This window comes from Salvia miltiorrhiza, chromosome 5 (assembly GCF_028751815.1).
Source record: "Salvia miltiorrhiza cultivar Shanhuang (shh) chromosome 5, IMPLAD_Smil_shh, whole genome shotgun sequence".
In the NCBI taxonomy this organism is placed as follows: domain Eukaryota; kingdom Viridiplantae; phylum Streptophyta; class Magnoliopsida; order Lamiales; family Lamiaceae; genus Salvia; species Salvia miltiorrhiza.
In genome coordinates, this window is record NC_080391.1 from 4,365,535 (window position 1) to 4,381,052 (window position 15,518).

Genomic DNA, 15,518 nt, shown 5'->3' on the forward strand with positions numbered 1-15,518 from the left:
ATCAAATGGGATCCTCTGTCCCAAAATATACTGTGTACCACATGTACCACTCTTCATTTTTTTATATTTTTAAATTATTTTTTATTCAATTTTTATTTATTATGATTTTATATAATATAAAGAAAATTATTAAGGGTTCACTCATCCATTTAGGATTTATAATTATTTTTTTATATTTATTTGAATTAATAATAGATTATTTGGGTTCATTAATTCAAAGTTAGGGTATATAATTTTTTAAATTTTAATTTTTCAATGATAAATACTAATTAGAGTTTATAATATAATAATAATTTTTATTTTTATAAAAAACAATTTATAAAACAAAGAAATAAAGAGTGGTACACGTGGTACACACAATATTTTGGGACAGAGGATCCCATCTGGTTTAACATATATACGTATCCTTGCACATTCGGATGTACTGTACATCTGAATGTACTGAAGACCAAACTCTTATCTTTTTTGGACTTTAAGCATTTACTAGTTTTCAGTACATGTATCGCCGTACTAGAGTTTAGGGAATTAACATGTATATATAAAAGCAATATGAAACAAATAAATAGCTTAAAAGTAAACGGAAATCATTACAAAAAGGAAAAAAGAAAAGAAAAAAGTTAGGCACAATTATGGAAGAGCGTGCTTGCTTTTTATCCCTCTAAATAAAGAGATGATATAATGAGGTATAATTAAATATATCACTTAATTAAAGTAGGGATAATATTTTTTTAATCTTTTCTAATTTGAATGATAATATTATATATTTATCCATTCTTCATAAGGTGATATAAAATTATATCACCATATGCTCGAATTTTTTATCACGTCAAAACAAACGAAGTATATATAAAATGATCAATGAATCTTATCACTTACTTACCTCAAAGCAAACTCACCTTAATTAATTTATATCATAAATGAGCTGTTTGTTTAAAAAGTTTTATAATTCCTCAAAATATTTTATTAATTTTGCTCTATATATAATCTCGGTAAAGTTAATAGTGCTGAACTGAAATTATGTGTACGTATTAATAGCTTGATGGCTATATAATAATTCATCTGTCACAATACAACATCAATTGCAGTGATTCCCCTCTAAGTTGGATCTCGTTTTCATTCTCCTCCTAAACTTGCAGGTAGATGACGGAAGAGATAAAGAAATGGACCGTGATGAGCTTGGTCGCGGCGGCGGTAATCCTACACAACGCAGCAGTTGCGGCGGAGCCACAAGTGCCATGTCTCTTCATATTTGGCGACTCATTGATAGACCCTGGTAACAACAACAACTTGAAGACCATTGCTAGGGTTAATTTCCGGCCCTACGGCGTCGATTTTCCGTTGGGGCCGACGGGCAGATTCTCCAACGGCAAAATGGTAGCTGATGTCGTCGGTAATCTCGCCCCCTACAAAATTCAAACTTGCACCAAAATGCTTGTTCATTAAAAGTATTAACTTATTCATCAAAATAATAGACTTGTTCGCGAGAGTTCATATGCATTCTCAATTCTCAATACATTTAGCCTTTTCAACGGAACCTTTCAATATATATATATATATATATATATATATATATAATATTTAGAGAATGGAGAATGACGAATAAATCCATAAATTTTCTGAAAATAAACCAATAAAACTCATAAACAGACGTAGCTATTTAATACATGATTTAAACTCGGGTGGACATGCATGTTCATGCGGAACCTTGATTTATTCGAAAAAATTATTGACTCATTCGAAAGGTCACAAATTCATTCTCTATTCTCTCAATATATAACATTTTTTTATTGAGCCTCTCTCTCTCTATATATAATTTTTAAATGAATTTAAATGTGAAGAATAATGCACTTTGCAATTTTCAGCTCAACTACTAGGGTTTGAGGATTTAATTCCCTCGTATTTGAAAGCTCGTGGCAACCAAATACTAAAGGGAGTGAACTATGCCTCCGCTGCTGCTGGAATCAGACCAGAAACCGGCCGCAATTGGGTAAAACTGGAAACAATATATTACTTAGATAAAAATATAGAAATATATAATAGATACTCCCTCCGTGCACCATTTTCTTGATCCATTTGCAAATGGCACGGGTTTTAAGAAATTGGTGTAGTATGTTGTGAGTGGGACGATGCTTTTCTACTTTATTATGAGTGAAAAAATTACTAAAAATAGAATGAGTCAAGAATTGGTGGACGGATGAAAGAAGTATTTTGAACTATATATTATGCTCTTACACACTTTCATTATTTACACAAATTTTGTGTGTAATCAAAATTTGTATAATAATGTTATTAACACTATTACGGGAATTCGTGTAACAGTGTAGATAACACTGGTTACACGAATTTTGCATGTAACCAAAATTCTTTTAAATCATGTAAGTGTGTAAGGGCATAATAGACCAAAATGATTACTATATCATGCATACTTTTATCTATATGACTATAATTTCTTATTACTATATGCTTTTTGCTAGATTAGGACGTTACCTCTATTATATATGCGTGTAACACTTATGTGACACAACTTATTATGTTAGTTATATTGTTGATTATCCTGAACTACATATATATATATACCGTAAAAGACAATATAATTCTAAATTTTCTCATGTAATAAAAAAAAAAATTCTATTCATGTTGAAAAAAATATATGAAAATAGTAATCACTCCGTCTATGATATCGTTTTCACTTTTATCATTTTAGTCCGTCCACAATATTATTTCCACTTCAATTGATAGCAGTATGGTCCACAAACTCCACTCATAATAATAGTGAGACCCAAACTTCACTCACAACAATACCCATTACTTGCAAACTTCGTTAACCCCGGCCAAACGTGCTCTTACATTACCAGGGCCAACGGATTAGCTTCGACGAGCAACTGAACAACTTCAAGAAGACCATCGCACAACTCGCGACCATACTCGGCGGTCTAGGCGCAGTATCAAATTACTTGGGCAAGTGCATATTCCTAGCCGGATTCGGCAACAACGACTACCTCAACAACTACTTCCAGCCTCTATTTTACAACACCAGTAAAGTCTACACGGTCAAACAATACACCCCTCTCGTCATCAAACGATATTCCGAGCAACTCAAGGTACGGCGGCGTCGTCTCTCTCCGAATCCCAATCCCCCTTTGTTTAACGACGTCGCTGCAGGTTCTGTACACCTTGGGAGCTCGGAAGATCGCTCTAATCGGATCATCGCCGTTTGGCTGCATCCCGGCGGAGCTGCTGGTGCTCAGCCCCGATCGCTCTACATGTGTGAAGGATGAGAACCGAGCAAGCCAGATGTTCAGCAATCAGCTCAGAGCAAAGATCGACGATTTCAACGCCAATTTTCATGGCGCGCAATTTATCTTCATCGACGGTTATAACCCTATCATGGATGTGATCAAAAACGCCGCAGCTTATGGTTAGTATAGCGCGCACATTGAGCTAATTATTATTAAAACAGAACCGTAACTTCCAGTACTGTTTTCAAAAAGAGGACTATATGTTACAGAATTTGAAAATGGGGATTTTAGCTTCCAATTTTTTACATTTCAAACTCATATTTAACGCATCAAAACGAGGACTATAGCTTCCATCACAGTCCGAAATAGGAGTGTAAATGCAAAAAATTGGAAGCTACAGTACTCATCTTCAAATTCCGTAACATATAGTCATCTGTCTGAAAACACTGAATGTTACGGTCCTGTTTTAACAATTAGCTCGCCCACACATTTGATCAGAAATCACTGTTTTTTGAGTTGTATGTTAATTAATTTGTTGGTGATGAAAGGTTTTAAAGTGAAGAACAGGGCGTGCTGTGGCGTGTCGTCTTTAATATGTCTCCCTGACGAGTCGGTATGTCCAAACAGAAGTGAATACTTGTTTTGGGACTTCGCACATCCCACAGAAGCTGCTTGCTTGCTGGTGGGAAGAAGAGCATACCAATCTCAGAAGCCAACAGATGCTTATCCCTTTGATCTTCGCCGCTTGGCCCAACTTTAATTGAACACCATCATATCATCATGGATTAAAGCTTTGTTTTTCAATTAATGTATGGAAACCGTACGGATCAATAAAATTTACACTCGTGCATGAGATGATTTATTTTTCAGAAAATATTGTTACTACTTTCATAGGATAGCACCAATAACCGACGTCTAAGAGATTGATAAATAAACACAAGAGATTGAAAAAAAACCAAATAAAAGAAAATGTTAATGGTGCCAAAGGAAGTGAATTATGTAGATCTCACCCCTTATCATTGTATATAGATTTAAATATGGACCATACAATGTGTGTATGTGGCACATTAGGAGTATGACACGTGGCCGCAACGGCTTTCTAAGACAAAATACACGCAGGGGTAAAATAGAAATAAAATTTCTGGAAATTAAAAAAATTGCCCTCCATAGGACGATTCATAATCAATTTAAAATTTATGCATTTCCAGGCCAGAGAAAAAGGCAATGCTATAAACCAAAAAATTGGCAAACTTTTGGTATTTTTCGGCAATAACCCCTTTGTTTTTAATCATTTTCCTTCATTTTCTTCTACTGGAGGAAGGCTTCGTGTGTGAGCAACGAAAATGAACTTCCTCACCCTAATCGAGCGCACCTGGCATGGATGGAACAAATTCATCTCTGACTGTGCATTGGAACAAAATTGTGTTTTCGTTCCAAATGTTCCTTGCATATGCGAGTCAGATCTCGGGCATAAATGGAACCATTAGCACCAATCATACTAGTTCTTGTCCCCATAGATCTTCTTATATATGATCTTGATTTACATCCATATGATTTTTGTAGATTTGAATTTTCTCGATTTCATATTTCGCGGAATTCTGGAAAGAGATGATGTCAACAAAGAAAAATTCAGAGATAGAAGATCTTATCAGAGAGTGAGAGAGAGAGAGAGAGAAACACTTTAAAGCGGTTGAGGCGCAACGGTGAGCTAGGATTTCAGAGAAAGATGCAGTGCGAAAGTGAACAAAAGAAAGAGAGCGATGTTTTTCTATATGTAAAAGGGCGGGGATAGTTCCCTTAATTAGAACACATAATTTTGACAACAATTTATTACGTTATTTTGACTATTTTATATGACTATCTTGCAAACTGCTTCTAAATGAAACCGGATCCAATTCAATAATTAAATTATATACTCCCTCCGTCCCACGAAACTTGATGCATTTGTTTTCGGCACGGAAATTAAAGAGTTGTAGATTAGCGTTTTAAGTGTGTAGGTAATAAAAAAGAAAAATGATAATTAAGTCCCTTATTTTTTAGCTAATTGTTACTATATTTAGAAATACATCAAGAATCGTGGGAAGACCCAAAAGGAATATGCATCAAAGATTCGTGGGACGGAGGGAGTACAAAACAAGAAATATAGTATTTTTTTTTTAAATAACAACATAACAAAATCTAAAGAATTAAGAATAAACCGAAGAATTTAGAATTCCAAAATAAAAATGATATAATTAAAACTAAACATGAAATTTAAAATATAATATCAAAGAGAATATGCTGCAGGCTACGTGAATAAATAAAGGGCGAAATATAAGAACATTAGCAGATGAGAAGTCATACGCATTTACATCCCCCTAGAATTTTTATTTTTTTATTAATAATTATAATAAATTTATATTTTAATTTACTTGATATATTTATTTTTATTATAAGGTTAAGTTTTAATTTAAAGTTAATTGTGGATTTATTTGTATTACGTAAGTTAATTGTAAATACATATTGATTAAAATATTTATAGCATTGTATATTTGCTATTAAATTATTATGAATATGATTTTAACATTATTAATAATAGAAGAGGAATATGATCGAGATGATTGTGATTAAATATGATTTTTAATATATATATATATATATATATATATAATTAAATAATATGACAATTGTATCGATTTCTTTTTTTGTATTTCTTATATTTTAAAATTATATTTATGACTCTTTAAAATTATAGTTTGGACCCCTGACCATTATTTCTGGGTCCACTACTGAATTAATTTACATGGTCCTTTATCTTTAAAATCAAATGTACTTAAATGATATTACAGTTAATTTGTAATACGGATGTAAGAATAATAACTTTATCCGCTCGAAAAAAAATAATAACAATAATAACTTGATTAATTAGTACTCCTATAACACTTTGTAACAATCCCTGATTATGACATAGCAAAAGTGCGCCTAGGACAGATAGCCACTCGATCTTATAACGTTTCAATTACAAAAGGTTGATCTATAAATTCTCTCTCTCTCTCTTGAAACCTGATGCATAAATTCTCATTGTTTGCCTATTAATCATAGCTCCAGTTAATTAGTGGGCACAATAGTTAACCATCATTAATTTTCGTGTAATCTAATTAAGAAGCATTTATTAGTTTTCAGCATATATAGCACCCCACTATAGTTTAGGATTAGTTAACATCTATGGGCGTATAAAAGCAATATGAAATCAATAAATTAATAGCTTACACAGTGGTCCCCTCAAGTGGCTGGATATCTTATAAAATGGGCACCAGTTGGATTATTTTGAAATAAAAACATAAAATATATGTATGTACATATATCGGTATAATTTGGGTTATTAGTGTGTAAATACATAATTTTTTTTTTTTGAAATTTAAATCACTTCTATTTTCTGCTCACAAATACATGAATTTAACGTTTTTTTTTTCTGATTTTTGACACCGACAACAAAAAACTCTAATTTACTGTTGACGTGAATGCCAGAATACCATGTCATTCACTCTCTAATCAAAATAAGTAAATACAAATTACTCTATTCAAGTGCATATTCTGTGCTCCTATTCAATGTTAAATACTAGTAGAATTTTTTCTTGTCCGTTGTGGGCAAAATAATGAAAAAAATTTGTGTATACAGACTAATATAACCTGTATATATAATTTCATCTGTTAATTATGCAGTTCCTACTGTCCAGTCTATCCTTACAGCGCCATGTGGATCATAGAAAGTTAGAAACCTTCATTAACAAAAACAGAAAGAAAAATAGAAAATATGAAGCACCCAAAAAAAAATCTCAGGCAAAAGATCTACAAGATGACAAACTTTAGAAATGTCCTTTTTAAAGGCTTGTACACATATGGATTCTTCCAACGATTCTAAATTTTTAATTTGTGAACAATAGTAGGTGCCTACTGCCTACTACTTCTCTATTGATTGATTTTTTTAGGCAAATCATATATGAATCGATATGTTAAATTGTCCGTTCTCACATACTCCCTCCGTCCCGTCAAGCTTGAGGCGTTACTTTTGGGCACAAGAATTAAGAAGTTGTAAATTAGTATTTTAAGTGTGTAGTATAAAAGTGATAAATTAGGAGAGAGAATGTAATACTCCCTCCGTCCCCAAAATAAGTTCCTCTTTGGGGACGGTACGAGTTTTAAGAAAAAATGGTAAAGTGTATTGATAGTGGAGAAAAATATGTTATAATTAGTATTGGGAGTGGTGAAAAGGTGAAAAAGTGTTATAATTAGTATTGGGAGTGGTGAAATAGTGAAAAGTAAGAATAAACAAAGTATTATTAGTGATGGGGTAGTTGCCAAAAATGGAAAGAAAGAAAGAGGAACTTATTTGGGGGACGTCCCAAAAAGGAAAAAGAGGAACTTATTTCAGGGACGGAGGGAGTAAAAGGGTGTAATTAATTTTGTAAATTAGTGCTTTAAATTGCCTAATTTTTACCAAAAAAAAGGAAATGACTCAAGCTCGACGGAACAGTCCGAAAAGGAATACGACTCAAGCTCGGTGGGACGGAGGAAGTAATAAATATAAAAAAATGTCTATAAAAATGAGAATATAAAAAAATAATTATAAGTTTAAAAAAATTACCTTTATAATTATTTTTTTAAAAGGGGTGTTACCACGGCTCCAAAAAATAAAACAATCTAGGATAGGCAGCGAGATGATCACATACACTGTTACCATGACTCTTAAAAAACACTTTTTACTGTATTTGTTGCAAACGACAGTAGTAAATTTTTGGCGGGACACTAGGGAAGACGGTGGCAGCAGCGCCGACAAGATGCGTGGGCGACGGTGAGCTCTGTGATGAGATTTTTTTATTCTTTATTGATAATCACTCAACAATCTTATCTTTGTAATGATTTTGGAAGTTGGAAACGTATAGCTACACCATTATTCATTGTTCATTTTAATGTAATGTGATTTAATCGACTTTGTATTGTTTATATTCTTAAATTCACCATCAATTATTTAGATTTGCAATGAATTTAATTATACCTCGAATATAAGTTTGTTGTGAATTCGAATTTTAATACTGAATTTACAATTAGGAATAATCTTGATTGATAATTCGAGTTTTCAAACTAAAAATTACAATTATGAATAGTCGTAATTGCGAATTTGAATTTTAAAATTAGAATTTACAACCGCACCATAGCTTGGTTGTGAATTACCCTTAACTTTTCACGATTCACGACCAAACTATATGTAGGTTGTGAATTACACATAAATTCTTGCTTGATTTTGAGATTAATTAATTTACATATTGTTTTATGAATTTATCTTGTTAAATAAAGATTTTTTTTACCATACAAAATGAATCAAGTAGTTAAATTATATGAAAAACTCAAATTCATAATCAACAATATTTTGAGTTGTGACTTATAGCACACATAATCAAGAATGTTTAGAGTTATAAATTATAACATAAAGACTCGAGTTCACCAAGTTGTGTAAAAACTTGAATTCATAATTTAAAATATTATGAAATTAAAAGGTCGCACCACATGAGACTCGAATCCAAGACCTTTAGCTTTAGGCATTAACTCCTTACCGTTTGGCCAACACACGCACACACCAAGAGTACTCTTCTTTTTTTTTAAAAAAATTAACAGTATTAAATAAAGAAATTTAAAGGCCGCGCCACATGGGACTCGAACCCAAGACCTTTGGCCATAGACATTAACCTCTTACCGCTTGGCTAACACACACACAACCAATAGTGATCTTTAGTTGTGAATGAGGGGTGTAAAGTACTCCCTTCGTCCACCAAAGATATGTCACTTTACTTTCGGCACGAGTTTTAATAAAATGTGAGTGAAGTTGGTAATGGAGTAAGAGTCCCAATTTAAATGTGAGTGGAATTAATGGTGTGGACCCTACTACTATAAATGGATGTGTCGTATTTTTCGTGGACGGACGACAAAGGAAATTGTGGCATATCTTTGGTGGAGGGAGGGAGTAATAAATGCGATTCTTTTTTATATTAACTGATACGGAGTACTTTTTATTTTTATGGATGCAATTTGAATACGTTTAAAGTCGACTCAAGTATGGTTTTCTAGATGTACTATTAAGATTTTTTAAAGCAATTAATGATATTTAAGGCGTGGACTTTTTTCTTTTCATTTGAATTTGACCACACTTCACATTCGGAAAATAATTAATCATATTTTATGTCATAAACTTTTGGCAGTTTTATAAAAAAATGTCCATATATTATCCCATTTTTGTATAAATATATGTCTTGATCAAACAGCGAGTCCCTTGTAACTCGGATCTTGGTTTCCTTCTCCTCCTAACTAAACCACAGGTAGATGACGAAAACTAATGAGCTGAAGAAATGGATGGTGATGAGCTTGGTTGCGGCGGCGGCAATCCTACACAACGCAGCAGTTGCGGCGGCAGAGCCACAAGCTCCATGTCTCTTCATATTTGGCGATTCATTGATAGACCCTGGTAACAACAACGGGATGGAGACCCTTGCCAGGGTTGATTTCCGGCCTTACGGCATCGATTTTCCGTTGGGGGCGACGGGGAGATTCTCCAACGGAAAAACGGTAGCTGATTTCATCGGTAAGGTTGTGATATATGAATATGAATTTGCATGAATATTGAATATTTTTAAATGTGAAGAATAGTAATTAATTCGCTTTGCGATTTTCAGCTGAACTTCTAGGGTTTGAGGATTACATTCCCTCGTATTTGACAGCTCGTGGCGACCAAATACTGAAGGGAGTCAACTATGCATCTGCTGCTGCCGGAATCAGAGCAGAAACCGGCCGCCATTGGGTACACAGGATTTAACCAACATTATTTGTGTGTGTAATATGGTCACCCAACAAGTTGATTACTTAATTAATTACATATATATTACCTATACACACAAAAGTTTTTGATAAAAATGAATGTGTGTGTGTGTTTATATATATATATATATATATGCGCGCGCGCGTGTTTATCTGCACCTTTCAATAAAATGTCATGTCGTTCCCCTCTTGATCAATATGTAAAAGTTGTAGTTTGCAAATCAGGATTGTTGGTTCTCATTCATATCGATTTAGGGGTTCGAGATTTAAGTTCACATGATTAATTAGGACTTCGTGTGCATAATTAGAAAGAAAAAAAAAGTGAAATTTTTATATGTAGAGGCTGCTTTACAGTTGACGTGAAAAATAATAAAAAAATGTATAAAAAATCGTGTATTTATATTCTATTATCCTTATAATTACGGTTCACAATATTATAAGAGCATCCACATCAGTTGGCTCGTTCGGCTGATCACTCGAGTCAGCCGATGCAACGAGTCACGTTGCAGACCATGGTGACTCGAGGCATGGCGCGATGGGATGAGTCAAGCTCATCGGGGCATATGTGAGGCCCGTGTAAAACACGCACCTTAATTAAAAAAGGTTTAAAATTCGAAATTGTAACTGCTATCATAGATTTTTTTTTTTTTTTTTTTTTTTGCTTCCAACGGCTATTGCAACCTTTTTTAATTTTTTTCCTTTAATTCCAACTGCTCTTTTGCCTTTTAAAATAATGAAGTTTTAGTTTTAAGAATTGGTTATTTAAATTGGAGTTTAAATTGGTGTTATTTAAATTAAATAAAAAAAATCAAAATCAAAACTAATTCTATAGAGTCCGGACGTTTCAAAAAAAAATCATAAAGTCAACAGGATGAGTCATAAGTGATCTCGAAGCATGGATGAGTCAAAGCTTGATTCAACCAATGTGGATACTCTAATAATATTATTGGAACAATGAATTAATAAATTTCGGAACACATATACCGTACATGTGAACGGGCTCTTACATTAATTACCAGGGAAATCGGACTTCTTTCGACGGACAACTGCAAAACTTCAACAACACCGTCCAGCAAATCACGGGCTTGCTCGGCAGCCGACGCGCCGCATCAGATCACTTGCGCAAGTGCGTATATATATCCGCAATAGGCAACAACGAGTTCATCAACAACTACTTCTTAACTCTATTTTACAACACCAGTAAAGTCTACACAATCGAAGAATACATGCGTCTTGTCCTCAAACAATATTCCGAGCAACTCGAGGTACATACTCCCTCCGTCCCACTAAAAGTGACTTGCATGTATTTCATTTTGGATTGTTCCATTATAAGTGACACGATTTCATAAATATAAAATTTTAGCCCTTAAAAACGTATAGTCCCTACCACTTTTAACTCATTTACACCTTCTTCTTAATTCCTCTGTCGAAAAGTTTTGAGCTACTTATAATGGGACGAAGGAAGTATATATGATATATTTTTCTTTGAATCTCAAACCCCTTTGATTAACGACCTCGTTCCTGGTCACTACAGGTTCTGTACACCTTGGGAGCTCGAAAAATCGCTATAATCGGAACAGCACCGTTGGGCTGCATCCCGATCAATGTAGTGCTCAACAGCTACGATGGCAATTCATGTGTGGAAAGCAACAACCTAGCAAGCCAGTTGTACAACAAAAAACTCCAAGCAAAGATTGATGTTTTCAACGCCATGTTTCCTGATGCACAATTTACCTACATCGACGGTTACAATCCGATGAGCGATGTGTACCACAACGCTGAAGCTTATGGTTTGTTTATTTACATATAATATCTCATTCTAACCTTTCTCGTATGGCAAAAACAAATTATAGTCATATATATAGATAAAATAATAAATAGTAGAACAATTTTTTTTCGAGCTTGCAATTGTAAGACAAATTTTCAAAATTCGGCATAAGTAGGACAAATTGCGCACAATCGCCGAATTTTTGAAAATTTGTCATGCAATTGCAAGGCCGAAAAAGTTTTGTCCTACATTTGTAAAATGGTCAAAGTTACGTACAGGCCTAAAAAATATGAGAGATGAGAGAGATTTTTTTTTTAAAGTTTAATCTTTAAATTAACTTTCACGTTTCAAATAAAACATTTACATAATATATCAAATTAAAACTCATATTGCGATCATTAATTTGATATGCATATTAAATATTTTACAATTAGTCGTATTTTATAATTTTAGAAATAAATAAAACAAAAAGGAAAAAAAAGATAAAATATACTCCCTCCGTCCCATTGGGCTTGTCCCATTTGGTTTCGGCACGGTTATTAAGGAGAGTATTATTAGTGTTTTAATTGTGTAGGTAATAAAGTATATCAATTAGGAAATGGAAGGTGATAAAGTAGGAGAGATAATGTAATAAAGTGATAAAGTAGGATAGAGAAGATGATAAAATAGAAGAGAGAAGGTGTTAAAGTGATAAAATAGGAGAGAGAAGATAATTAAGAATATTTATTGTTTAGCTAATCGTTACTTCCCCCGTCCCACTATAAGTACCTCAAAACTTTTCGGCACGGGAATTAAGAAGATAATGTAAATTTGTTAAAAGTGGTAGGGCCCCACTTTTTCAAGTGTTAAATTTTTCCAATTTTGGAAATAGGTCACTTATAGTGGGACGGGGGAAGTACTATTTATAGAAATGAGACAAGATCAGTAGGACAAACAAAAAATGAATATGGACAAGATCAATGGGACGGAGGGAGTAGCTTATAAATTAACCTTCAATTTTATTAGATACAAAATTGCCACTCAATTATGAATTAAATCCAAATTGAAATCTTGACTTTTTAATATAATATAGATTTTGATCTAGGTGGGTGTTTTAAACCCAACTTAATGTATATATAACCTTTTTTAATACTATATATTAACATTTGTCCCACATGTGCAAAACGATCAAAGTTACGGTCCTAGAAAAACTTTGGGCTCCATTTTAGACTATTAATAGAGAGAGTGTGCTTGGAACAATATCATATAAGATTTTTAATGTATATTTAATGACTCAATATATTGTTAGTATTTTTGGGATCTATTTCTTCTTTTAATAGAAAAGTGAAGCGAAACCACACATATTTGTGTAACCAGAATTCTTGTAGCTAAAATTTGTGTTACAATCTAAATAACGTTGTACATCGTATAAGTGTGTAAGGGCATAATAATCTGGAATGACTACTATTTTCATATTTTTGTCTGTATGGCTGTAATTTCCTATTACTGTATACTTTTAGCTAAATATATAAGGGTCTTGCCTCTTGTATATATATATAGTTGCACAATTATTTTATTTCATGATTTACCGACTTTGACCTAATTTTATTTTTGGTATGTTGGTTAAAGGTTTTATAGTGAAGACGAGGGCGTGCTGTGGGTCTTCGGTAATATGCCTCCCTAACGACGGCATATGTATAAACAGACGTCAATACTTGTATTGGGATTTCGCACATCCCTCAGAAGCTGCTTGCTTGCTGGTTGCAAGAAGAGCTTACCAATCTCAGAAGCCAACCGATGCTTATCCCTATGATCTTCGCAGCTTGGCCCTACTTTGAAGAAGATGATCATGGAATCCAATAACTCTCTCAATTAATGTACGGAAACTGCGATGATTAATTTCGGAAAATATTATTACTGCTTTCATAGCATTAGCACACGTAACTGAAGCTTCTGTTAAAGATTTTTGACCAGCAAATAAACGAGCAGGCATTTCATCATACGGTTGGGATGCAACATAACTTCATTACTATTATTTTATTGCCATAAATGCCTACTTGTTGAGGCAATTAATCAGAAGATTTTTTAGAACAATAACTTAGGTTGATTTGAAAATTAGGACAATAACTTTCGGACTTATAAAAATAGGACACTAATTAATAAGCGTTGCACCCGCAGGATATTTCTGGGCCAATTATCGAATTTTCGGACTTTTCCGCATGGACCAAGCACATGACAACCCGCACGGAGGGGTTGATTATGTGGCAAACACGTCAGTTTTATGGCTTGACATGTGCTTAATCCGTGCAGAAAAGTCCGAAATTTTGATAATTGACCCATAAATGTCATGCAGGTGCTACGCTTATTAATTAGTGTCCTATTTTTACAAGTCCGAAAGTTATTGTCCTAATTTCCAAATCAACCTAAGTTATTGTTCTAAAAATCTCTCTGACTCCCACACCATATCGTGATTCAGTCGTTAAAGAAATCTGATAATAAAATTGATACAACTTGAAAAAAAGTAGGGATAGATTTGATAAAATTTGAAAATTGAACTAGCATAATATTGTAACAACCTATATATATTCATAAATTTAAATGGGATCAGATGACTAATCAGATTTAGGATGCGTATATGTATATATTATTTATTCTAATTTTAAAGTGATCAAAACATTAATCAACATGTTCAAAGAAATCCTTCTACACGTGTTTAGTAAATTTTAGTGAGATGTATAAACAATTACTGTAACAATTCTTATTTATAAATTTAAACAAAATTTGGGTATTTAGCGGGTATTACTATATGAGTTTGAGACGAGAAGGCATAGTAAAATCTCTTTTTAATCGGATTTGTAATAGATGCGGGTATATAGATAAACATTTAAAATATTTAAATTTAAAAAAAAATCAAAGAAACGCGCTCTTTAACCTAGTATTTTAACATTATAATTTTATTTACCTTCTAGTACTTCTTCCAATGAATTATCAAATTTTATTACATTAAAATAAAATATATTTTTTAAATTTATATTTATAATTTATACATAAAGTGATTCCTAGTCGATTTTTGACGGGTAACTCCATAGTAACTTGATTAATTAGTACACACTAAGCCACGGGTAACTCCATAGTAACTTGATTAATTAGTACACACTAAGCCCATGTTTGGTTGAGCTTTTTTGGAATTTGGAAAATGATTGAATTAATTGGATTCATTACTTGTTGTTAGGTTTAGGTAATGAGTTAACCATTATCCTTACTTGAGGGTAACCCAGCCATCCACTTTGTTACCCTTTAAAATAGAGGAGAAACAAAAGAAAGAGAATCTCTTACTAGTGATTCTTTTTCATTATTGAACCAAACATTCAATAAAAATAACAGTTATTGTTACCATCTCCTTTATTTGATTTCATTCTCGTTTCATTTCTTTACTTGAACCAAACAAGTACTAAAACCAGTGACGTAGCTAGGGGGGTTCCAGTGGGGGCACTGGGCCCCACTGAAATTTTACATGCTTTAATGTGAAGTATAGAAAAAATGACATGAGTAAAATTGAAAGTTTAGCTTACTTTTACTCTTAAAATTTCACAATATGACATTTAAAAAGGAACAAGAAAAATTCCATAATATGACACTTATTTAGAAATGGAGGGAATATATTAAAATTATTATAAATTGGCCCC

At 32.9% G+C, this 15,518-nt stretch overlaps 3 protein-coding genes across 4 annotated transcripts in view; all 3 read left to right on the forward strand.

Moving 5' to 3' along the window:
- Positions 1 to 15,518, forward strand: part of LOC130985259 (uncharacterized) — a 920,555-nt gene that overhangs the window by 465,430 nt on the left and 439,607 nt on the right. The window lies entirely within an intron of this gene.
- LOC130985287 (GDSL esterase/lipase At5g45670-like) lies at positions 1,021 to 4,113 on the forward strand. Its single transcript, XM_057908191.1, has 5 exons — positions 1,021 to 1,390; positions 1,863 to 1,987; positions 2,856 to 3,101; positions 3,163 to 3,418; positions 3,788 to 4,113. Exons 1-5 carry the CDS (start codon positions 1,141 to 1,143, stop codon positions 3,997 to 3,999), a joined length of 1,089 nt encoding a protein of 362 aa, XP_057764174.1. The 5' UTR covers positions 1,021 to 1,140; the 3' UTR covers positions 4,000 to 4,113.
- LOC130985283 (GDSL esterase/lipase At5g45670-like) lies at positions 9,505 to 13,867 on the forward strand. Its single transcript, XM_057908187.1, has 5 exons — positions 9,505 to 9,852; positions 9,944 to 10,068; positions 11,105 to 11,350; positions 11,620 to 11,875; positions 13,462 to 13,867. Exons 1-5 carry the CDS (start codon positions 9,594 to 9,596, stop codon positions 13,668 to 13,670), a joined length of 1,095 nt encoding a protein of 364 aa, XP_057764170.1. The 5' UTR covers positions 9,505 to 9,593; the 3' UTR covers positions 13,671 to 13,867.

Excerpts from the sequence above, each read along its gene's own strand:
- LOC130985287 (XM_057908191.1), top strand. The coding sequence starts at position 1,141 with ATGACGGAAGAGATAAAGAAATGGACCGTGATGAGCTTGGTCGCGGCG. Across the intron at positions 1,391-1,862 it reads AATGGTAGCTGATGTCGTCG|CTCAACTACTAGGGTTTGAG; the intron begins GTAATCTCGCCC and ends TGCAATTTTCAG. Across the intron at positions 3,419-3,787 it reads CAAAAACGCCGCAGCTTATG|GTTTTAAAGTGAAGAACAGG; the intron begins GTTAGTATAGCG and ends TGGTGATGAAAG.
- LOC130985283 (XM_057908187.1), top strand. The coding sequence starts at position 9,594 with ATGACGAAAACTAATGAGCTGAAGAAATGGATGGTGATGAGCTTGGTT. Across the intron at positions 10,069-11,104 it reads CAGAAACCGGCCGCCATTGG|GGAAATCGGACTTCTTTCGA; the intron begins GTACACAGGATT and ends ATTAATTACCAG. Across the intron at positions 11,876-13,461 it reads CCACAACGCTGAAGCTTATG|GTTTTATAGTGAAGACGAGG; the intron begins GTTTGTTTATTT and ends TGTTGGTTAAAG.